Source organism: Meleagris gallopavo, chromosome 2, assembly GCF_000146605.3.
Source record: "Meleagris gallopavo isolate NT-WF06-2002-E0010 breed Aviagen turkey brand Nicholas breeding stock chromosome 2, Turkey_5.1, whole genome shotgun sequence".
NCBI lineage: Eukaryota > Metazoa > Chordata > Aves > Galliformes > Phasianidae > Meleagris > Meleagris gallopavo.
In genome coordinates, this window is record NC_015012.2 from 49731205 (window position 1) to 49755765 (window position 24561).

Consider the following 24561-nt stretch of genomic DNA (forward strand, 5'->3'; position numbering starts at 1 on the left):
TTCTGAGGGAGCCCCCTGTGTTTCAGTTGCTGTCCATTGTTCTTGTCCTGTCACTGGGAACCACTGGCCAGCCCATCTCTGTCCTCTCTGCACCCCCTCCCCCCCCCCTTCAGGTATTTATACAGGTCTCCCACAAGTCTCCTCTTCTCCAGGCTGAATGGCCCCAGCTCTCTCATCCTCTTGTTGTAGGAGAAATGCTCTATTTCCTTTATCATCTTCATAAGCCCTCCGTTAGACTCTTTCCAGTACGCCCATGTCTTTCCTGCCACGGGGGCCCTGAACTAGACACAGGATGCCAGGTGTGGCCTCACACCTCCCTCTACCAATGAATTTTGGACATATTTTTTTTTTTAATTTTTATTTATTAGTTGTCATTCTTTGACATGATGAATACTTACAGCAGTATGTTAAAAAAAGATACAATTAAGTCTCTTGGCATCACTGCATAGCAGTCACAGCATTTTCACACAATCTAGTGCTTCCTTTTAGAATGATGCATATGGCAAATATACGCACATATGTGGGCTGATTCTTGGTCCCGGTGAAGTTGGTGGGACCAGTGTTTGGCCCATAGAGTTGTACAAGATATGTGAATATGTATATATAAAACGCTTTACAATAAACATGACATATACAGTCTTGATTTCAGAGATAAGCAGAATATATTTTTACATCCAAGTCAAACTTATGCTCTGCACTGAAAGTTTATGTACCTAAAATATTGGATGACTTATAGAAACAAATAATAGAGTAATAGTTTGCACCAATCAAAATAATTTTGACACGTGTTCATGGCATGAAGCTTGCCTTGTGTTTTTGTTGTATTTTGTTTAGGTTTTGGCATGGATTTTTCTTCTTTTTAAATTTTATTACTGAGTCTGTGGGTGGTGGTGTCAGAAGGAGAGTGGGAGAATTTTAAGGAGAGCTTATCTGATAGAATAGAAGGCTATAGATGATGTCTGGTATCTGATACCTGAAAATAAAACGAGTGTTTCTCCTTTCCAAGAAGAGTCCATTTGGAAGGGCTCGTAGGCAGTCCATCTCTGTTTTGATGGAAACTTCTAATAGAAAGTTCAACCAGAGTTGAGAAAAAGCTGTTAAGACAGCTGTGCAGTTTGAGATGTAGATTATTCCATTTGCTGTGGTAGCAACCTTCTCACTGATCGTTCTGGGAGAGTTTGATTTTCTTAATGAAAACCAATAGTCCACATGAAAAGAATAGATTTACGATTTAGAGAGATCGTCTGGAGGTGCTACTTAACGTCAGCTACTCATCTGTCTGTTTCTATTTCTTATACATTTGTTATAGTTCTTGTTTTCCCATTTTGGTTGGTTTCTGGAATGTCAGCCCTTAGAAACCCAAAGGCAGGTCAAATCTTTACTTAATGAAAGTGCATAAGTATATATTGTTCTAACCAATGTAAAAATGTCGCTTATTACCACTCTTAAAAAAAAAAAAATCAGAATTTGCCTCTTTGAAATGATGAAACTGGTTTTAATTAATTGAATTGTATTTGTGTGGCATTGTTAGAGTATGTTATGCTTGTTCTTAGCAATTATCTGCTTCCTTCGTTACATATTTGAAAAACCCAACTCAGTTCTAAAACTGCAGTTTTTTTTTAACTGCGGTGGCCCAGTAGCAAAGAAAAATGATCTATAAAGTCTTTCTGTAAAGTGGCTAATAGGGCTGCTAGGGTAACGATCCATAGACTTTGAATTGTCTGCACATACATTTTTTTCCATTCTGTTCATACACTGTACTGTTGGCATCCTTGGGGAGAAATCCCAGCCCCAAAATGTTCTCTAAACTACTAGATAATACCAAGCACTTACCACACCAAGCATTGGTGTTTCTGAATTGGCTGTAGCAGGTACGGTTTGGCTTATTTTCTGGAGAATCGTATAAGGTAGTATTAAAGTTGGAAAAGACCTCTGAGATCATCTAGTCCAACCACAGACCCCAGTGAATCTGGTTGCCAGACATCTGTTGCCAGAGCCTGATTTTTTTTTTCAGTTTTTGTCTAGAGCACCTGTGGCAAACTGGTCTAGGCCCAAACTTGCGTAATGGGTTTGCCTTCCAACTACAGAAGCGTTTCTGGAGCCACCTATTTTGAGCACTGTTTCATTAGATAGGGTGACTGAAATCCAGCAAGAACATTAAGTGCACCCAACCTCAACCCTGAACAAAACAAACAGCAACAGCAAAAAACCCTGTTTGTTTTAAGAGCAGCTTTTCAAAGTTTATTAGGAAGATTTAACTTGGTAAGAGCAGTCTTGTAATAGGCCCCTTAGGCTCTAATTACAGAAAAAAACCTTGGATGCACTGTAGCTGTAACAGAACTTGACATGCACTAAGCTCTCCTGTTGGACCTATTTTCTGGATGCTCCTCAGCAGCACATTTCTGTCAAGAGCTTTTTATGCTGCTAGGCACCGGCTTTATTTAACTAAACCTCAGAATGCTTTAAAAAATTCTTTGAACTAGATGGAAAATGGCTTCAATTTTCTTAGTATAAAAGACAAAACAAGGGAAATTATATTTTTTGTATGTACTTAAGTGCTTGTAGGCAGCCCATTACACTGCTTGTATAATGTCCTAATAATTGTCCTAGATCTGTCATGAAGAAATAGCTATCTAAAAAGCTGTAGAGTGGTAATGCTCCCACCTCCACCATCAGGTGGTTAAGAATGCATTTATGTCCTATAGTTAGAAGTAATTTAATTCTACCACAGCTCCTTCTCTTTGACTGTTATGATGCATCTAATGTATGAGTTTTGTTTAGAAGAGAGAGGAAGGAGACTTTTCTGTTACTCATAGCTAGTGATTTCCACCTTCCTATTTCTCTGAGTTTCAGTCCTTTTCTCTGAAGATACGTGTCCAGTGAATTAGTAGAATAAAGCATCCTTTACTAAACCTTGTGCTTTTTGTTTTCCTTTAAGCATGTTAGTCACCTTACGATCGTGAAGACTTTGTCTAACAAAGTCAGTGTTTCCTGTAACTAAAAACAAATTCTACCCCTGCAACTGCCTAAGTAAGCATTATTTGTCTCAAACACCAACTTAAATAGTGCTTTGTTGGTCTGTCCAAAGACACTTTCTCTAAATGTGGTTATATGGCCATACCAGTCAGTTCTTTTGGAAAACAGCTGTGCTGACTTGATGTGCTGAGGGTTTCCAGCAATGCTGCGCTTTGCTCAAACAATTAACTCCTTTGGGGAGAGAGCGCAATTGCTTTGGTGCAGTGCAGTAGTGCTCAAGAATGCAATCTCAGTGAAATCATGGAAGCTTAAGGGAAGCTTCATACAGAATGAGCTGAGGCTGTTTATGACATAAGTAGAGCCATGTATCTTTCAGAAAAATGAACGTAGCGTTCATAGAATTCCTCAACCACTTTGACAGTTATGAGGATTTTCCTTAATAAACAGCTGACTTGAAAGCATTTTTTCCTTCAATGAGTGAGACAGATCTAGCAGTCGGTTGAAGGTTTTTCTTTCTTCTTTTTTTTCTTTTAATAAAAAGAAAAATACAACTGCATTTATATCCTGGTTATCTAAGTAAGAGAATATAGGGGGGAAGGAACCCATCTCCACTACAACATCACTTAAGGAAACAGCTGGACACCAGAATTATTAGCATGTCGTGCTTCTTAGATCACTATGCTATTTAATAAAAATTCACTCTTGAATAAATGTTAATCTGATTGAATTGTTGAACTGTGGTTGTTGCTGTGGGCTTCTGGCTTTGCTTGTTTGTTTTGAACTAAAACTTCAGGCTCTGTGAAGCCTTTGCCTATACTGAATGTACAGGGTGTTACAGTTTAACAGCACGGATCCATATGGAATGTGTTTGAAGTTTTCAAGAAGTTATCCTGCCAGACTTCATTCCTTAATGACCTGTGATATACCTTTGATAGTGGAAAGGCAGTACAGAATTGTATCTTGTGATCATATGATTTTGGCAGCTATCAGAAAATGAAGGATGCTAAAAGTTAAGGCTTTTATCCACAAACAATGGTGAATATTAATAAACTCTATACCATATTTACAAATGGTTTCTCTTGTATTAAAACTAACAGTATTCTGTTCACAGTGCCAATGTTTTTTACAGGTAGCAATCCCACAATACTCCAGTATTTTGGCATGGGAATCAGTAGCGTCTCATATTTACAGAAAATGTACACACATGAATATAAACACGTTACTTGAAACAGTACTCAAAAGGTAGATCTGTTCGTGTTTCAAAGGGTTAGACTGTACAACACCTTCCCTTTCATTTGCGAGGGAATACTGTTCCTTGCAATGAGAAGATGCCCGTCTTTTATCCAAAGTGGCATAAAAATGATTACCAAAATCAGCCTTGTTACACTGGAGCTGTGTACACGGAGTTGTGTAACTTCAGTCCAAAGTTTACAACATCTGTTTAGTGCACAGAATACAAAAGTTAAAAAGGTTTTTATTTTAATTACTAAAATAACCAGATTCTCTCTGCCCTCTGTGAGCGCTGTCTCATTCAACCAGTGTCCTCTGGGTTCTGAAGATGCTGGTGGTTTCATGTGCAGCCCAGCTGCCAGACTGGAAAGCGTATGGCGCTCTGGGCCTATGTACATATGTCACAGTATGACTCATGGTAAATGAATGCATAACCAAGAGTGCCTCTATCCTCCCCTGTTCTCTCAGTAATCCTCCCTGCTTCATGGCAGCAGTAACTGGCTCGGCTTCAGCTCTGCTGGCTGGACCTGCATTCGAGCAGTTCATGATCTGAAGTGATGGATGGCATCGGGCGTGTGCAGAATGAAGAGAGGGGAGAGGAAGATGGAGATCCAGAAAGGAACCAGCAGAACCATGGGTTTGTTCATAAGGACCCTTACGGCGTCTGCTTTGCTGTTTCTTCCCTTTCCATGGTCTTGACAACAGGCTCCCAGCTCCTCAGGATTTTGCTTGCTGCTGTGATCAAGACGAAGATAGCAGTGCTATAAGGAAAAGTGCAAAGCTGCCACTAAGGAGTTTCTTCTTCATTTAAAGTCTGTTCCTGGCTGTCAGTTACTTGACCTGAGTGGTCATTGCTCCTACTACTGCTGTGTTGCTTATGGAGCAAACTCCTCCACTTTGCCTTGTTCCTCCTGAGATGGTTTAACATGTTTTCAGATAAGGGGGTATCTCCTGTAAACTGGGCCCACCTCTCAAAGAGTGGCTCTACAATGTACGTCATGAACCCTAGGGAAAGAGAGTACAGCAGGTGAGGAACAAATTCATTCCCTGAGTGCATTATCCCCCGCAGAGTTCCTCAGCAGAGTACAGTGCTACAAGTTGTGAAAACCTTGAAGAGAAATGACAATAAACCTTCAAGCAACCATCAGTTCCTCTTGAAACAAGCAACTTTTGACCAGCACACATCACCGAGATTGGAATCTGTCTGTCTGGGGTAAGCTCGGGGAGAAGAAAAAACTGACACTGGTTTTTAGTGCCAACTTTTAGTTATTCTAGAAAAAGGGGAACAGGTTCCCAGCCACAGCTGTGCATGAGATATGAGATGAGCTGTAGTGGTGTCTAAGCCCCTTAAAGTGTGTGAAGTTATTGCTGCAAAAGCAGTGAGTGCTGCTGTGGCTATTCTGCTTCCTATTCCGGAACCTTCTAGGCTGCAGTAGCTGGGGGCATCTGAATACTGTCCTATACATCATAAATATCTTTTGTACTGCAGAGTGCAGACAAGGACAGCAGTTGAGATGTCTGTGCTGGCCTTTAATATCACATGGAAAGACTATGCAACAGCTTCTCTAAGTCAGAAATAGGTCTGTTCTGACCTGCTGAGGAGTGACCTTAGCATGGGGTTGTATTGTATACAGGGAAAGCTTGTATTTAAGTTAGTGTACTTCTAGCAAAATTGCTGATAGATGAAAACAAATTGAAATAAAACTTCTAAGTCATAAACTGCAGTTTGATTTCAACAAAATTGAGTTCATTTCAAAGCCCACTTTAGTGTATGACTGCATCCTTGCTTTTATATGGGGACAGACAAACGGTAGCAGGTTTATCTGCATATGGCATCTGCAGTTTGCTGTAACAATACAGTTGATACAGTTGGGTTGAGACAACTTACTTTAAATTAGTTTCTGGAAGAGGAAGATAAACACTTTAGAAGCAATTATTCTGGTGTGAGATAGGTAGTATTTAATGGTTATACAGCTGTCTGCTTAACATCCCATGCATATGGTGTGAAACTGCAAATGCATTTATGGAAATGCTAACTACAAATAACCACTGAGCTGCTGAGTGTCATCTGCAAACACTGCCATGGAAACTTGTTCGTTGCTTGAAATCAATCTGCTGTCCAGCAAGGGGAGGCTGTGGGGATGGCAGCGTGCAGCACAGAGGAGAAGAGAAAACTGCTCAGTGCTCTGCAGGCAGTGCATCAGGCTTTATGGAGGACAGCTCAAATCTTTTTAAAAAGAAGGGAAGATGAAGAAACTGGAGTTGCTGCCCTGACTCAATGCCCTCAGATACTCAGAGAACTACTAAGGCAGCAATGAATATGGCCTGAAGGCTCTTAATGAATCTTCCCATGTTCTGCACTGGATTCTGCAAGAGCATCATACTGTGGAGTGTTTACAAAGAATCTGTGGGAAACTGGACAGGAAAATAATGGTGTTGCTACTTTAAATGAGAGGTTTTGCAGCGTGCTTAGCAGTTGTGGGGATGCTTTTCCCTCATCGTCCCAAACAGCCAAAGTATTCCACAGAAATAAGCTTGCAACTGGCTGATGACGCATTTGAAACAATGTCATGTGTCAACTGATGAAGACAGCAAGGAGTCAATCCTAGATCAGGTGTTCAGTATTCACAAAGCTGATTGACCTTTGCTGCTGATTCACTGGGTTTATGTTGCAGATGGATTTTATCACATATCGTGTTTCAGTTTCTGTTTGAGCTTGTGCCACGCTGAGATAAACACAGAGGAGACAGAATGAAGCTAATACTTACCAATCTGAATGCTTGGTATTGTATCCTTCTGTTGATTACAAAGTGGGCTTATTTCCAGTTCAAATTTTTGTTCCAGGTCACCTACAACATTAAAAAAAAAAGAAAAAAATTTCTGCTACTTTTGTCTCCATACCTGCATCAGACTCATACAATGACTGCAGCTGTTTTGAGCAGTTTGAACCTGGCACCAGTGAGAACTACGTTAAATGTCCAACTATGCCTTCTTTTTCTTCAAGGTATCAGAGAAACTGAGTAAGCATGCAAAGAAGAAAAATCTTACTGACTTTTGAATGAACATTAAATGTAAGCACTTAAGTATTTTGGGAATCTTCCTTTTTAAGATAGCTGCAGTACTGCAGTGTGGGTTGCTACTGTGTGCTTGTGAAAACTGCTGTTGAAGGATGATGGTGCCTGCAGCCCACAGCTGTGTCTGCACTAGTAAACTACTATAAACCAGAGCAACAATTCATGTGTCAAAAATCATAGGACTGAGGTTATAAATGTGAAAAAAGGATGAAATTCAAGTTTGTCTTACATTTGTGTCATATGTAGTTGGGTATGGGGGCTATGTTTATGCTGAACTTGCATCACTAATTTCCCTTGGTAGTCCAGGAAATCCTTACAGACAAAGTGGTTGACTGACCTCTTTGCACCTTTCACAACACAATATGGGATCAAGTGAAGGATGATATTTCTGGGTGTGAACCTGGAACTGTCCTGAAGACTCCTGGAGTGACTAGCCCACATTCTGCTTTAAACTGTTGACGAACAGCTGGGTGAGGGATCTGCTCACCCTAGCTGCCACCCCACTTGCAGCAAAATTGACCAAATTGGGCACTGAGACAATGCTTAAAAGCAGTCAGTAGAAACTGCTCCTGCAGTTGCAGAAAGGATCATACAGGACACTTCCAAACACAGCTGGCTTCCAGCCTGATCAAGTAGCTGGTGACCCTGCACACAGCAGGCAGGTTGAAACTAGATGATCGTTGTGGTCCTTTTCAACCCTGGCAATTCTATGATAGCTAAGAACATTAAAACATGTTTCTTTTGTGCCTAAAGGCAATGGATAGCAATGATCACACAGATACTGGAGCGGCAGGAGAGGACCACAGGTCAGCTGCATACAAGAACTCAGCAGCAAAGCAGCTCTGATTGCTCCAGTTGAAGATGCTGTTGCCATGCAGACACCTGTCTCAGGGGGGAGATTTGGTTTCCACATGCAAGCATTAGCCCATTAAAAGATTGCTGCAAATTAGTGTTTTTTTTTTTTAAACACAGTGAGTGGAACGCTCTTCTTTTGTGTTTGTTTACACTCTCAGAGACACTACCAGGCTGCAAATCTTTGGGGTACAGACCCTTTCCTACCTATGGCACAGCTGTGTACAAGCTGTGCTGTTCTGCTTGTCTATTTTATTTACTAATAAGGATACTGCAAGTGCTGTTTAGAAGAAATGTATCCATAAATAACATCATGCTAGAGCAGACAAAACATTGTATTCAAACTGAAAGAAACATTCTGCTCCATATCTACTGTTTGTGTTTAAAAGCACTTTTATTTTATACCCACTAGTGGACAGTTTTGACTTGACTGTTTTACTGCCACTCAGCCTATATAGTCTTGTACATAGCATGTGCATTTCTAAGCCTTACCTTTCTCTCTGTTGCACACACAACTGAGTCTTAAATGTGAGGGGATTGTTTTCATTTTAACTAGATTGTTAGGAAATACCAGGGAAACATTTTGAGCTTCACAAACAATCAAATGCTATTAAAATGGCATTAGAAATGTTTTGTAAAAAATAATAATAATAAAAAAAACAAAACAAAACAGCTCAAACTTTTGTATGCACAACAGGGGGAAAATTAAACAGTGCACTAATTCTGGTATTAACTGCCTCATCTGTAGTTAAAAATCAGACTAGAAGAGCAATGGTTTTAAATGTCACAAAAAAAAACCTTCTAGACCCAGCATTGTTTTTAAGGACGTAGAGAGGTCTAAAATAATATATATTATTTTAAGTAATAACGGTATCTGACTATATGGGTTTTTTTTTGGTGTACATTCACTAGGATTATGTAGCCACCAGTGACAGTCAAACTGTGTTTTTTGTACATTCTCCCACATAACTGCTCTTATTTTCCTTGTACAGCTCTAACTGGTCTACACGTAGTGCATATAACTGGTCTCAGAGGTGTATTTTAGAAATTCTGCTGGCGTGTTTGGAGTCTTGGGGAAAAAGGAAAAGTTTGCAAGAGCTGAGGCTACTGCCTTTCTTAGCATGTCCCTCAAGGCCCTAAAGATGTGGTATGGGACAACTGGGGCCTTGCCCTCATATCTTAGCTATACATCTGATGACACAAACCCACATCCTGCAATTTGCTTCTGTTACTGCAAAAGCATCGAAGTCAAAGACATTTCACCAGCTTAAACTGACACTGGCCAAAAATTAACTCGTCCTATTTGTCCTTGCTTGTTAGTGCTATGGACTAACTGTACCAGGTACCAGCCCAAATGTTGCTTAATAATTCCATACAGCAGAATTTTAACTGAATGGAGTGCTCTTCCAGAATTTGTACTGCTTGCCTGAGGCTCTCAGGATGCTGCAAACAAAGAATTTAGCAGTGATTAAACTCTGCTGTACCCTGTCCGTGTTGTAGCACAGCATGACCTTGCCTATGCAGATAGAGCCAAATGGTGCAATTACTGTGTTTAAAAAAAGCCCTGCATGACTGAGCGCTCTGCAGGGGTCTGAAGCATTTGCAATAGGTTCTAGCAGAGCACTGGCTTGCCTACTTTGTTCCTGTAAGCTGTGTGAGGGGGCTTGCCATGCTGGGGAACTGCTTTTGAACTCTCTACGTTTGTACGCAGAAGAGTGTGTCATGTTTGGGGAAACTCAGAGGGTGAGATTCCTGTAGGAGTTGTAGTGAGAGTCTGAACAGTGAGATAAAACACAGCGGCTGGTGGGATGATTCAAGGCCAGGCTGGATGGGGCCCTGGACAGCCTTATCTAGTGCCTGATTTAGAGGGTGGCAACCCTGCCTGTAGTGGAACTAGATGATCCCTTCCAAACCAAGCCAGTCTGCGATTTTAGTGTACTGTAGCCCTGACATGGTTTCAGCTTGGAAATGCTAAGGCTTGTCTTCTCAGTGAGGAGACAAGCTGTGAGTTCCTCTGTGAAATTTAAGAGCTGAGATGCAGCACACTGTGAGAGGATTTGAGGCCTGAGGCAGGCTGCCTCCATGTAGCAGCTCTGTGTCCCGAGCAGAGGGCAGGGGCTGACCTTGGCGGTAGAACTCCTCGCAGACCCTCTCGCTCCACTGCTTGCTCAGCTCCCACAGCCGGCAGGGGTTGCAGATGTCAGCACACTTGAGTGCAATCTGAAAGTGAAGGAGAAAAGTGGTGGTGAGAAGAGATTGAGAAGAGAGGAGTGCTTCAGTGGTAAGTCTGCAGTTGTGAAACTCCCAGGCCTCGCTAGCAAGAAGGGTTAAAATCACCTGTTGGGTGCTGAGTCTCACCCAAATATGCCTTTTGAGGAAAGAGCATTTACTTCAGCTGCAAACAAACCTTTCATTCAGCCCTCTGGTTTACTGCAGTGAGAACAAGAGGAGGGCCAAATTCCAAGATGGCAAAATCTTCTGGATATTCCCTGCTAGGAGCAAGCCAAGACAAGCTGCAGGCTGGCTCCTGCAGATTGCCTGGCTCAGCTCCATGTGGATGCTGAGGGAAAGACGAGCCAAGCCTGTGTGAGACCATTCGGGCGTCGCTTCCCTGTGGTCTGAGCGACCTCTCATCTCACTTTAGTTACACTTCATTTTAATGTCTGTGTGTTTTCCTTTACAACACTCAGCACAGGGCCCTCTGCATTGCCTCTGTCTGGCGTTCACTTAGCTAACTAGCTGGCTATTACGTGCTTTGCAGAAGAAAGAGTACAGCACGGCAAGAGATTTTTACAATCAAGTAACTGCTTCAGAGAAGTGAGCTATGTAATGGTCTGTCTGTCTTACTGCTTGGAACAAGGTGCTGTGAGCCTCTCATCTTCCTGGATAAGCTGAACACAGTCAGCAGGACAGAGGGCAGAATTCATCCAACACCCAGAGGGGAAAACAGAAGTGTTTCCTGTATAAATTCATACCTATTAACCAGAGGAGGGAGGTCTCCAAGCCTCTTTTCTCTCTGGATTAAACTGATTAGCCTCAACGTTACTGTGTATTACTGTGTATTAAAACAACATTCTTTCACGGATGAGGATAGGTTAAAACTTCTTGTTTTCTTTTTTTTCTTCCACAAATAATCCTCCAACTAAACAAATCTCACCAGGCGTCTATCCTAGTTTCTATCTATCTTCAAGGAAGTGCTACAGTTTTTTGCTACAGTTGAGAACTGTAAGCCCTGTGCATTTGCACAACTGTCTTGCCTAATTTATCCAGAAATATGATAAGCCCATCATCCTGCCATGCGCGAGCTGTGCAGGAACCTGACAGAAAACCATGTTTCATGGAGAACAGACTAGCAGATTGCTGCATTTCTCACGCTTCTGGAAGGGGAAGAAGCAACAGATCAGCACTTACTTCCTCACAGCTGTCACCTTTCCCATAACCTCGACAGACTGGAAATGTGTAGATGTTTGTTTTGCAAATGACAATGATTAAACTCTTATGCATTTAAAAAGAAATTGATGTCATTTCTGCACAGAATCACGTATATACAGCTACTTTAATCACAATAATGTGTTAATAGGTAGAGGTTAATTTTGAAGAGCCTGTTAATGACTGAAGCTTAGCTGAAAGAATCAGTTTGAATCCGTTTGATTTTTAAATAAAATATGGTTTCTTCATTAGCTGGAAAGATCCAGTAGAGAAACGCCTGCTGCCATGGCAACAGCTGTCTCCACAGAGACAGCTTATGAACATCAGTCGCAGGAACAGAACTTGAACACCTGATGTCAGGTTGTCTAGGGAAGAACACCAAAAAGGGGGCACTCTTGCTCATCACTAGAAAATAACACCAGCAAAGCAATATTTGCCACAAGGAGAATAAAATCGAGGCATTACCTGAAAGAGATGTGGTGGCCTAGAAATAATTAGTAGCTTATTATCATTTCTAAGCATGTGACACTCATGTTTCTGCTGCATTTCCAGCTTTTTAACTCAAGGAGATCACGTAAGGTAATACTAGAGGCATCTTAAGCTTTTCTGACATGCCAGGTGGAGGTAACAGAGGTTGTAGTGGTAGATGAGGTGATGCTGTTGGTCAGACATGCTGTCCTACACTATTCTAATGTGTACTAGGAAATACCATGACTTGAAAAATAAATAAGAAAACAATAGTGGTAACAAATTTTTAGAACTTACCTGAAGCATAAAGTGTCTGTCTCGTGCATCCTCCAGTCTCAAATCCTGATTGTCAAGGTGAGATTTCAAACGAATCAAAAACTCATTCTGCCTGTTGATGTCTGTTGCCAAGATCAGGGAGCCTAACTGCTGTTCCATGTCTTGTCTGCAATTAAGGAAAATAAGCCCCATCAGTCATGGAACCATAGGACTCTAATAGCTCAAAACAACCTGCTATAAAACACAGCTAGTATAAAGCTTCCACGATCTTTATGGATCCAATCTGATCAGATTGGTCATTTTCTGCTGGGGTTGATAGGGTACAACTGCTCTAGCTGCTTAAATGGCTTCGGCAGGAAGGGATAATGGGGAAGAAAAACACTTGTTTGCGTAGGTGGATGTGAAAGCTTCCAGAAAGGACTAGGAAAGGGAAAAACAAATAACATGGTACATCTAGAAAAACACATCTTACTCCAGCTGTTCTGAGCTGGGTGCTGAATAATGCAGCTTTAAAGTAGTACTGAACAGAAGTTGTCGGTTTGATGTGAAGGATTTCTAGAGGGAAACAGAGCTTACTGCTTTCAGGTAACTTGTTCATATTCTGGCAAGGTCACCTGCAATTAAACCTTAAACTGCAGGGTCTTGATCTCCATTCCTTTGTGAGAGCAGCAGGACATTCAGCCTACTCCAGACACACCCAACCCGCAGCCCACAGGCCGCATGCTGCCCGGCACATCTGGCACTGCGGCCTCCCCCAGCCCCACGCCAGCATGGCAGCAGCCCGGCCCCTCAGCACCAACTGAACATCAGAGCGCTACCAGCCCCATGGGGGCACAGCGCTGTGCCAGCTCATAGTGATGGCAGATACGGTCATGGGTTTTGATACACTGGCTACACACACTCCTGTGAACAGCAAGAATATGCAGCTGTGCTTTCCATTTTGGTATAGGAATTTGAGAACGTGTTACAAGACTACCAAAAAAAAATTGTTGATTTTTTGGTTTATTTGCAACTCCCTTTTCAGTCCACATAAAGAGTTGAAATCCAAAATTTAATCGTGACTTTTTACCAGATTTTCATCAGCCCCCTCGTATCAGAAATACTCCTTACTTCACACAATCATACCTTACTCGTGTCGTTGCTTTTTGGTAGTATGTAACATTTGTGAGCAACTATTTTGAAGGATGAAGCAGGGAAAGAGTAAAATTTCATCAGGAAGTCTCTGATAAACACCTTGACAGCTCACTGAGAACTGCAACCACTGCCATCAAACCAAACTGATGCGTTAGTTTCACAGAAAGAAGGCCACATATCCCACTAGGTTTACCGTTTTGTTGCTTTTGTATATGTTTTAATAAAAACATCAAAAATTAAGTTTTGTTACTTTAAATACATTAATTATATATTTTATGAGGTTTGCTGTGAAAGTAACACCTCCTGTTTTATTATGTTGCCCCATGGCATCAGAAGCAGATGGTGGTGGTAGGCAGTAAGGGTTGAACCTTCCCAACAGCTGTGCGACAGATGGCAGCAGAGGGACAGTCTGACAGAATGGCATGAATGAAGCAGTGCATGTCACTGAGCTCCTCCATAAGGAAACAGTGGCACCCACTGACATTTATTGATGCTTGCTGAATATTGATGGCAATCGAATAGTGAATGTGAGCACAGTGAGGTGGTGGGTGGATGGTGCATTTCATCAGTGGCAACAGTGAAGGTGGGTCACCACTGCTGGTGCAGAATTTTTATAAGCACAACACGCAGGCTCTTACTCATCGCTGGTGAAAATGCACAGCTAATGGTGTGTAATGGTGTTGAAAAAGAATGTGTTGTAGTTGAGAATTTGCTCTATTAAAGAGTGTTGTTGTGCTCTTTCTATTCATTCTAGTTTCCATTGAAATAATTAGGAGGTATTACTTTTGGAACAATCTTTGTAGATGTGGCTTTAGACAACTCCTTTTCACTCAATGCAGCCCAGGCAAGCCAAAAAGTTGAACAGCCTATTCTGAAGTCTGGCCTCTCTGCCCATGCCCCTTTGAAGAAGAGCGATGGAAGCCAAGGATTAGTTTGAGAGATGAGTTTTCTCTAGCTGACACTTACGTCACCTCCTTGGGCAGATGAGCGAGGAGCCGTGATTCTCGAAGCATGCCTATTGTAGATCTCCAGTGATGATTTTCTAACACGGAAACATTCTGGTAGGAACAAAAGGGATACATGCAAGGATTAGGTAGGTACATATGGCACAGTTACATATCCGTCACATCTTGTGATGCCTAGAATTGGTTGAAAATTGTTTGCTGTAACAAAAGAAAAGAAAACTGATCTGAAAAATCTGTGCTTTTTAGCCACCTTTTGATTTGAAGAATCTGTCTGGATTTCTAGAGTTAAGGACATTGTCTCATAGGTATCCTAGCTAAGATCAACCCTAGTTACTGGGGAAAAACAACAACAAAACAACAACTTTCCAACCATAAGAACTAAAAACAAGCTATGAAGCTAAGAACAAGTCTGATGACTTTTGACAGCAATTCTGTTCATCAGCTGACTTAAATATCCTTCTTCTCTTCTTGCCTAAATACATCAGGATGGGCTTTTGCAACCCTGTCCTCTGACCAAGGAAAAATAAGGGATGCCCCTGCATGCCTGCTGCAGCTGTTTTGAGCTAAGCCATTGCTACTGGGTTGTCTGCATTTCTCTTCTGTCATACTATCAACATAAACATGGAAAGATTGCTGGGTCAAGAATGCAGAGCAAGCATATCTGTGAAAAGATTACACTGGGCTTGCTGAATTAAAATAGGCATAAAGTTAATTTCAAATCAAAACACTGTAGATTCATGTGTTAAGTACCTATCTTTTCTTATGTTTATAGGGAGATTTCTCCCTTCTGTTCTCCTGTCTGCTCTCAGCTATAAGCAGAACTCCAACAGAGGTATTTTGTCATTTTGTTTCTGTCTGCACCTCTTGGCAGTGTCTGCTCTCAGCTACCTGCACAGAGCAGGGCACACATTGGGGCCCTCTGCCCACCTTGTCAGACCTCTGTTCTCCTTCTAAAGCACTGCTCATCAGACAAATCCTTTACCTGCATGGAGAGAGGCACTCGTTTCCTTTTCTCTGGCTGGCTCACAGCTGAGTTTGAGGGACTGTCAGCCTCTGCTCTGCCTCTACTTTTACTGTGTGGCATGGGGCACTCCTGAGCTCGGTATGGAAACCTGCTTGCCTGACATTTGGTCATACTGAAGGAGAGCCAAAGCACGACTGAGCATGTAGGCATCCAAGCACATCCTTGCATCTAACTAATAGTTACTCAAAGGAAAAAAAAAGTCAGGTACCCAATCCAGATTTCCATTTCTGTAAATTCCTGCTCCTTGCCTGCTGCTATTTGAGAACTTAAAGCCAGTACAGCATCTAGTATCCCATATTTAAAGTACATGGAGCAGGGAAAAGGAAAGGTCAAGTTAACAAGTGACAAGTGAGCATGAAGTCATATGACTCCCCTATTAAATGCAGGCAGCCAGAAGCCCTGAAGCCGTTGCCAACAATTAGGAGTCAGCTATTCCACCTAGGAACACTCTACTGCCTTATTAAGCCTAATTGCCATTAGTTATCTGATCACTTAGGCTGGAGGGGAGATTATCCAAGCAGGGAGAAAATCCATGTGATGGCTTGCAGATTGGTGTTTTTAGCTCTGATCCCTAGAGAGGTTGCTTTCCCACAATTTTTTAAAATTATTTTTTGAAAAATTATCAGTAGCACAGATTTATTTTAAAAGCTGAATATTAGGAAGTCTCTGTCACAACAACTGCCTAAAAACTAGAGGACTGCCATAACAAGAACTTCAGGACTATGGCAAAATCTCCAATCTGTGACAGGGCCAGTCACAAAGGTTGGAGTCTTTGAGCATCAATGTGTTCTGGCTGGGAATCCCCAGGACCCAGCTTCTTTCTGTGTCTCAGGGCATAAGGACAATTGGATCCTAACACCACCAATTTCTTACGTTAAACTCAAATGTTGCTCGGGTAGGGCAAAACAACAGAGAACCTCTTGACACATACAAAGCAAGTCACAGCAAACTCTTGATTTCTATTTTCATAGAAACACAGCTATTAATGAGTCTTCCTCAGATTAATTTTTAACTTAGAATATTCAGTTTCTGATACCTTCTTACAAAGGCTGAAGTCGACTCTTCTGAAGGATAGAAATCCTTACATCCCTACAATCACCATTTAATTACTATGAATTACATTTAGTGAAACCAAAATGATTTATAGCATTGCTAAAGTGTATACATATACGATACATGCAAATACACATGCAAAGATAGCCTGATTATACATAAATGGCAATCGTAGATAAAATGCAGTAATTGACATGGGCCAAAGGTTTAAATATGTTCAGAAAAGACCACAGAAAACAGTGGAGGTTGGGTTCACTGATGGTCATTGACCCATCAGTGAGCTGTATTTTTGTTTCAGAAAGCCTTCCACTACTGCTTGTTGGAGTAGAGGGGATAACTACCAGGTGAGAGACAACACTGTATTTATCCCAGGCATCCGTTTCTCTCTGATATCTTTTACTGGTTGCTCTCAGAAACAGGATACTGGTCTAGACAGCCTGTGGCATGACCTATGGTGGTTGCTTTAAAGTCCTTTCCTTATATCTCTGGGATGTTTGTGTAAATATCTACAACTCTTCCTTTTTTTTTTTTTTTTCCCCTTATTCTTGTTGTTTTTTTTTTTGTTTTTTTTTTAAGTTGCTGCATTCATTAGTTGTTCCATTTTCCTAGAGTCATGTGAAGCAAAAGTTCCCTTTAACATGCCAATTTAAGACATCCTTGCTGTTTACTTGCTTGCTCAAGAAAAAAGAAATACAAACTGACACCATTGTACATATTATCAACCTAGTGAGTATTTTTACCTGGTACAGGCTGGCAAGGTGGTGTTTTGTTTTGATCAAAAATGGCTGGTTGACCCCTGGATGATCCACATCGTGAGCTGCAGCAGCCAGCAGTCCAAGCATGATGTCCGATGGGGTGAGGAAGCTGGCAAGCTGAATCACACATTAATCACAACAAGAAAGCAAACAGTAAACACTTTCCCTGGCCCCATCCCTCCCTTTTGGCAGACAAACAAACCAGCTGACTACATGAAACTGCTCAGTTTTGTACGCAGATATCAAGAACAAAATAAACTAATAAACTGAGAACAACCTTTTTGAGGTGATTATTGAACAAATATCTACAAAGAATCAGACTATGTTAATGTTACTACAATCTGTATTTCTTTTTATTGTTTATAGCAATATACAGATTGCTATACAGGTTTTTGAGAGCTTAAACTAAAAGATTCAGTTTAAAATAGCAAGTACACCAGCAGGTTGGTATGTGTTAGTATCCTCACTCATTATTTAACAACACGAACAACAGATCATGCTTCACTTTTCTGGTACAGCATTATGCTGTAAAATGCAGTGCTTAAAAATTTTTGAAATTTCAAAATGGGCCATTAGGTTATCTCAGATCAGATACTGGTATTTTATAAGAGTATTATTTAATTTTCCAACTTCAGACATAAAAATCTGAAAAGCTACCCAGACTTTTTCTACTATGTAGTTTATTATTCAGAAGCAAATTGTGTTGTCACTGGAAAAAAAAATAAAAATCAGAAGACTTAGTACCTTATGTTTCTAAGAGTGAGTTAGTTATTACTAGCATGATGAGTATGTACAGTCTATGATATGAAAGAAGCATGCTGTGATGAGGAATTAACAAATTTTGTACAGAGATGGATGCTGGCCGTCCTCTGCACTTTTTGTCAGGAGAGACTTGCAGATCTTGCAGGAGATAGAAGTGAAGAAAAACTGAGGCTTGCTCCTATCCTCACAATTTCTATATTCAGGTCTAAACATTTGCTAATTCTAGCATAACTTTGTTTTGTTTAAGTCAAGTCAGGAAAGATTAGTTACGCTTTTATATTGTGGCTCAGCGTTATTTAGGAAGCCTACAGGAAAGCTAGGGATGAACTTCTTATAAGGGCGTGTAGTGACAAGAAAAGGGGAAATCATTTTTAACAGGAAGATGTTTTTACACCATATGTTAGCAAGAAATTCTTTACTGTGAGGGTAGCGAGACACTGGAACAGGTTGCCCAGAGAGGTTGTGGATGACTCTCTCTGGAAGCAATCAATGCCAGGCTGGATGGGGCTGTGAGCAACCTGGTCTAGAGAGAGGTGTCCTGCCTACAGCAAGGGAGTTGAAACTAGATGATCTTAAAGGTCCCTTCCAACCTAAGCCATTCTATGATTCTATGATTACAGTATTAAAGTGCCTTCCAATAATGCATTAAACAACATCATAATTGTCTAACTCTCATTTTGTGAGGGCTTACTGCAACATTTAAGAAGTTGCTGCTGGCTCATGTAGAGGACACCCTTTCAACAAGACCAAAGGGACTGTATGCCCATTTTTGGTGTTTCACTGCCAAATTTAGTGTGTTGAAATATTGATGTGAGGGCTGATGCCCTGAAGTGACCGAGGTACTGCCTTCTACTGGCACTGCTGAGAGGACTGCCACACCAGGTGGATGGTTGGTGACACTGTCACAGCAAAACTTGCCAGAGCTCATACAACAGCACCTAAATACATAATTCACAGGATGGGAGGTGACTTGAGTAGCTTGTTTGAAATTGTAAGCTGACTTCAAGTTTGCAATAATTTTCTGCTATCTAAAAAATTGCTTAAGTGTTTGTTTTTTTAATCCTGGAAAACAACTTTGAGCATTATCTGAAAGCAACGTCAATGTGAAAGGCTGTCCTTACCTTGGGCTCCCTTAGATAGCAGTGCATAGCTTGTGTGACGTCAGCAGCATGGACAGCATTGTGGTAAGGGTTCTGGCTGTGGTAATCTTCTTGAACCATAACTGGAAAACAAAACAGAACACAAAAGATCCTTTTGTCTCTGAATTTCATGGCCACAACTGGGAACTGGTTTTAAAATACAATTTGAGGTTTTGCATTCAGCTGCCTAAGGAGTTTCTTCAAATACCTGTAGCTTAGACTGGTGCTCTTATTGCGATACCTTCAGAAAAAAAAACAAAATGCACGAAAGGATTTGTGAGCCCCATGGGGATACACTCGGTCTAGTTCATAAATCAACTCTTTCTTGCCTTAATGAAGGCTCTCATTCAGGAGTAAAATAAATAAGGAAGAAAGACAAACTTATCCACAACGGAGTGTAATTATTTAGGCTGCTGTCACGGGGGAGTAATATGTCATTACGGCAGTACAGTCTGATTTACAGCAGCAGGAGGAGAGGCCCTCACATCCTGGCACCATTTGCTGTTTGAGGACTACAGTCCAAGGCATTCCTACAGAGAATTAAAAGATACTGCATTTGCATATTTGAAGAAAGATCTCCTGTGACAGCCACATCTGCGCTTCCATTTTAAAATACTAGTCCCTCCTGTTTCAGTTTGTGGAGCTGGAAGAGTTCCATCTGAATGCATCCCTGTTAACTCTCATTTGCACAGAAGACCACTGAGGTTAGTGCTTCACGTACATCTGCTCCTTGCAGCAATGCCTGCATCATTTTGGGACAATACAACTCGAAGTGTAGAAGTTGCATGTGCCCTCACCCAAAATGCTCTTCTTCACACCATCAAATTGATCAAACATAAAATTACCACAGTGCTCATCTCCAGCCTCGGCCACACCAAAGCAAATCCCAGCCTACACTTGGTTTTCAGTTAATTTGAAGTTATAGTCAGTAACCCTTTAAACCCTCTGTGCTTCAGCTCTCATTAACTGAATATTCACCTCATGCCACAGCAGCTAGAATAGCCAGGGAGATCTGCCTCCACATCAGAGGAAAGACTTCCAGAAGTAACAGTAGTGCATTTTTTAAGAAGAGATCCTGCCTTTGAAACTCTGACAGTCTGACAAAACAGCATTCAGCTGCATTCAAAACATAATGCAGAAAGCAATTGATTTTGGCCAATTCCTTCCCTTTGGTTCGCAGACAGCATGGGGCTAGTATTTCTGTTGGCAGTAACAGCAGCAGGGGCTTTCATCAACACTGTTCAGTGTAGACAGCTTGATATAATTTGTTAAATTTTGCACATAAGCTTTTAACTGCCCTGGGTCTCAGTGGTCTATTAGTGAAATAATGTTGCTGTACCACAATTGTATTGTGCACGGGTAGGTCTTGCAATGCACATCTGCCTGTGTGGGCCTCCTCTGCCTGCCACATCTCTGCATGACATTTTTCTACATCATCAGTGCAACTGTGGTGCTGAGATGCTTAAGTCCAATACAGAGTCTTTTAAGACACTCAACTGACATAACAGGTACTGAATTGAGGTCCCTACTGCCTGTAAATTGTACCCTAGTAGATATCACAGAAATATTTGAAATAATTACGACACTGTGATTTTACACAGATATGCAGAACAAGCAATGCCTTTTTTGAGGCTCTATTTAAGCTGTAACCTGCATTTAATGATGATTTAAAAGTGAGCACTTACCTAAAAACCTATGCAATGTAACCATATCTAGCTGGAAATGGTGAATAAGTCCATGCACATTGAAGAGGTGACAGAGCAGTGTTACGAGACTGTTTCCTAAAAGCAGAGAGGAACAACTTAAATTGCTTTAAATGTGTAGTTATCAACCAAGACTAAAAAAGTTGGTAGTTCCCTTTCACTTGGTTCCCATCACCTTAGTTCCCAACACATCAGCTTAGATGATATTCATATACTCATTAATAGCTTACATATATTATTCTCTTGCACAAACAAGACTTGACTGTTTGTCTGTGTCAGTGAAATGCTATTCTGGTGTCCCACTGCATCTGCTATTTCAGTTAGACACAGAAGGCCAATCGATCTACTGGAAATCTTCTGACAGGATTGTTTGTAAACCACACCATCTTAGTAATCCAAGTTCCCTCCAGAAATGACAAAGAGCAAATGGTTTTTCTGCCACTTTGGCTTGCCATACTGTACAAATCGATTACTTAAATGAAAATTCTGTAGCTTGCAAATTGAAGCTTTTGATTTTATACATGACTGTGAAACACATACATAATCCACATGCTGCAAATGCATCTCACAATGATGCGGACAGGAAAATAAGTTACTGATTTATGATCTCAAGTAATGTTGGTCTTACTGTGAATTTCATACCAGGAACACTGACAAAACTGAGCCTAACTATATATCAAACTACATTATATGATCAATTATACATACACACAGTAGTTAGAAAAGCTTGTGCTGCATAATTCAATGCCAACATTTCCAGAAAAGTTAGAAAAAAAAAAAACACCTAACAAACCAATCCATACAAAATAAAAACAATGTCTGAAGGGAGCCTTTTCTCATTTAACGTAACTCAGGAGAGAAAATAAACATATGGACATGGAGGCTTACTTGGCCTTGGCTACTGCCCAGAGGCACAGAAAGGTATATTATGAGGACTGCTTAGAATGATTCTTGGAAGAAATGTTTTTATTTCCCTTGCCATTTGCAGTCCTTTCAACTCTTCCCTGACAGTTGCTCAACCAAATTACCCTCTAAACCAGCTTTCCTACATTTTCTGCCTCAGCCAAACTACTTAGATTGGGAGATCTCATTCGTACAAGAAATACAGAAAGGCCAAAGGTGTGATTGCGACCTCTTCAGCAGCTGCCTGACCCACATTTACTGCACAGATATTACTTGGCACATACTAGCATAGGCACACATTTAGAATCATACAATCATTAAGTTTGGAAAAGATCTCCAAGATCATCCAGTCCAACTGTACACCTACCATCAATATTGTCTATTGAACCATGTCCTTTAGTACCACATCTCCTAGATCCTTGAACACCTCCAGAAATGGTGACTCCACCTCCTCTGTAGGCAGCCTGTTCCAGAGCCTGACCACTCTTTTGGAGAAGTTTTTTCTAATATCCTTAATCTTATCCTATCCTTAAAGCCTTAATCTCCCCTGGTGCAACTTAAGGCTATTCCCTCCAGTCCTATCACTAGTTACATGGGAAAAGAGGCCAACCTCCACCTTGTTACAATCTCCTTTTGGGCAGTTGTAGTAGAGTGCAATAAGATCTCCCCTAAGCCTCCTCTTCTCTAGACCAAACAACCTCAGTTCCCTCAGCTGCTCCTCACAAGACTTGTGTTCCAGATTCCTCACCAGCTTTGCTGCCCTTCTCTGGACATGCTCCAGTTTCACTGAGTTTTAATGTCTTACATACTTTTCCTATTTTAGTCTATCCAGATTGTTGACCCAAAGTAAAGGTATTTTTGGTTAAAGGATTATCAACTGATCTACTCATGTATCTAATAGGCCTGTTTTAAAGTTGCTTTGGAGTTTCCTACATAAAGGAAACCAAAACACTTCCTTGAAACTAATAAGTAATTCATAATAAGCAAAAACATGACTATAATAAATATAACAGACACACACACTTTAAATGTTTTCCAGTAGTTATGAACATTCTGGCAAAAGCTTGAAAAGATCAAGGATATGATTTTAAGAGGAGCTAATTGTGTCCAAGTCTCTTCAGTAATCTACACTGGAAAATTTAGTAAAATATTAGATGCTTTTAAGATAGTCACATATAAGATACCCTAAATAGATATATATTTTTCTTTTTTAAGTACTTACCATTTGTCAAGCGATCAAACAAGAAAATGTCAAAATCCCACGTTCCCACTTTGGATAGCATATGCTAGAAAAACAAATACAAAAAGTTGGTAAGTCAAACTGCAAAGTAGATTGAAATCATTATTCCACATTGAAGTTGCAGGAACCAATTACCTGATTAAAGCTTTGCTCAGGAAAGCTATAGAGATGTATTTGAAATAGCAAAGTCTAAGAACCAAATTTAGCTATATTATGAGGACTGCTTAGAATGATTCAGACAGAATCAACAAGGCTGGAAAAGATCTCCAATATCATCCAGTCCAACTGTCCACCTATCACCAAGATTTCCCACTAAATCATGTCCCTTAGTATATCTCGGAGTTTCTTCAACACCACTGTGGGCAACCTGCTCCAGTGCCTAACCACTCTTTTGGAGAAGCTTTTTCTAATATTCAACCTGATTCTTCCCTGGTGCAACTTAAGGCCATTCCCAGATTTTCTTATCTGAACAAAGAAACAAAACTTATACTCTTTGGAATATTATTAAGATGCACAGAGATCTGGAGACCCATCTTACCCGTGCTTGCCCAAGGTAGTCCTCATCCAGCAGGTACAGAGAGGCCTGTGGTATGATTCCACGGAGTAACCGGGATGCATGGAAATACCTCTGAAAACTTAACAGTCTTTTCACCTTTTTCTTGGTGCCAATTTCCCCTGAGAGTGTTGTATCTACAAAAAGCAATCAGTACAGAAATCATGAAGACCAAGATCAAGGACAATGTTCTCAATTATTTATTAGAAAGACACAGCAAAAAGTTTGCTATAATGATTCAGAAATGATAACGTTCATGCTTCTTGACAGCCCTCACGAAGGGGCTCAAATTCCTACACCTCAGCATTATACATTAGTTTAGTTCAGAAAAGAAATACATCCTAATAAACAGAGCAATATAGGAGTTGGAAGGTCTGAGTCCAAGACACTGCCACAGGCTTTAACATGATCCAAGCTAAATCACCATGGGAGGAATATATCATGCAACTCTGGAGAGGTTAATACGAAGGCAAATGAGACAGGACTGACACAGCAGCATGAGTGGTCTCTTGCAAACAAACAGAAGTAATGTTTCGTGATCCGTAGTAAAATGGAAACCTCCTTGCAAGCAAACAGACAGGGGGCTTCCCTCTACTGCTGAAGCTTATAAGTTAACAGCACTTCTTCATATTGGGCAGACTCCAAGCAAACACCAGTGGCCTTATGCACAGCATTTGCAATACAGCAACTACTCTCATTGTCAATTTGTAACAAAAATGTGACACCAGGAGAGAATTCAAAATATGGCCGGAGAGCACAAATGCATGACTCAGCTTTGGAAGAGGGCAGAAAAGAGAAGCAAGAGTAGGTTAATAGCCCCACTGTATTATACTTTCTATATACTATAGCAAACTATAAATGAAGGAAACATGTCAGTTTTCCACTTGGAAAGTATACACAGGTAATTCCTTTTTAGTTATATGAAAGAATACATTCTTCCAAGTCAGCATCCAGATAATTTTATTCCTTAAGGCTATATTAGGAAACATTCATACCTGGCTAAATATGCCAAAAAAAAAAAAAAA

General features: G+C 40.7%; 1 protein-coding gene across 1 annotated transcript; it reads right to left on the bottom strand.

The window, feature by feature from the left end:
• Positions 1-328: 328 nt before the first annotated feature.
• On the bottom strand, positions 329-23680 carry PDE7B (phosphodiesterase 7B; the record flags this gene model as incomplete). Its single annotated transcript, XM_019612938.2, has 10 exons — positions 329-5211; positions 6975-7055; positions 10256-10352; positions 12327-12471; positions 14406-14497; positions 17222-17353; positions 19120-19220; positions 20823-20918; positions 22966-23029; positions 23522-23680. Coding segments are annotated over 10 exons (1185 nt in total), but the record flags the coding sequence as incomplete, so codon positions are not given.
• Positions 23681-24561: the final 881 nt, after the last annotated feature.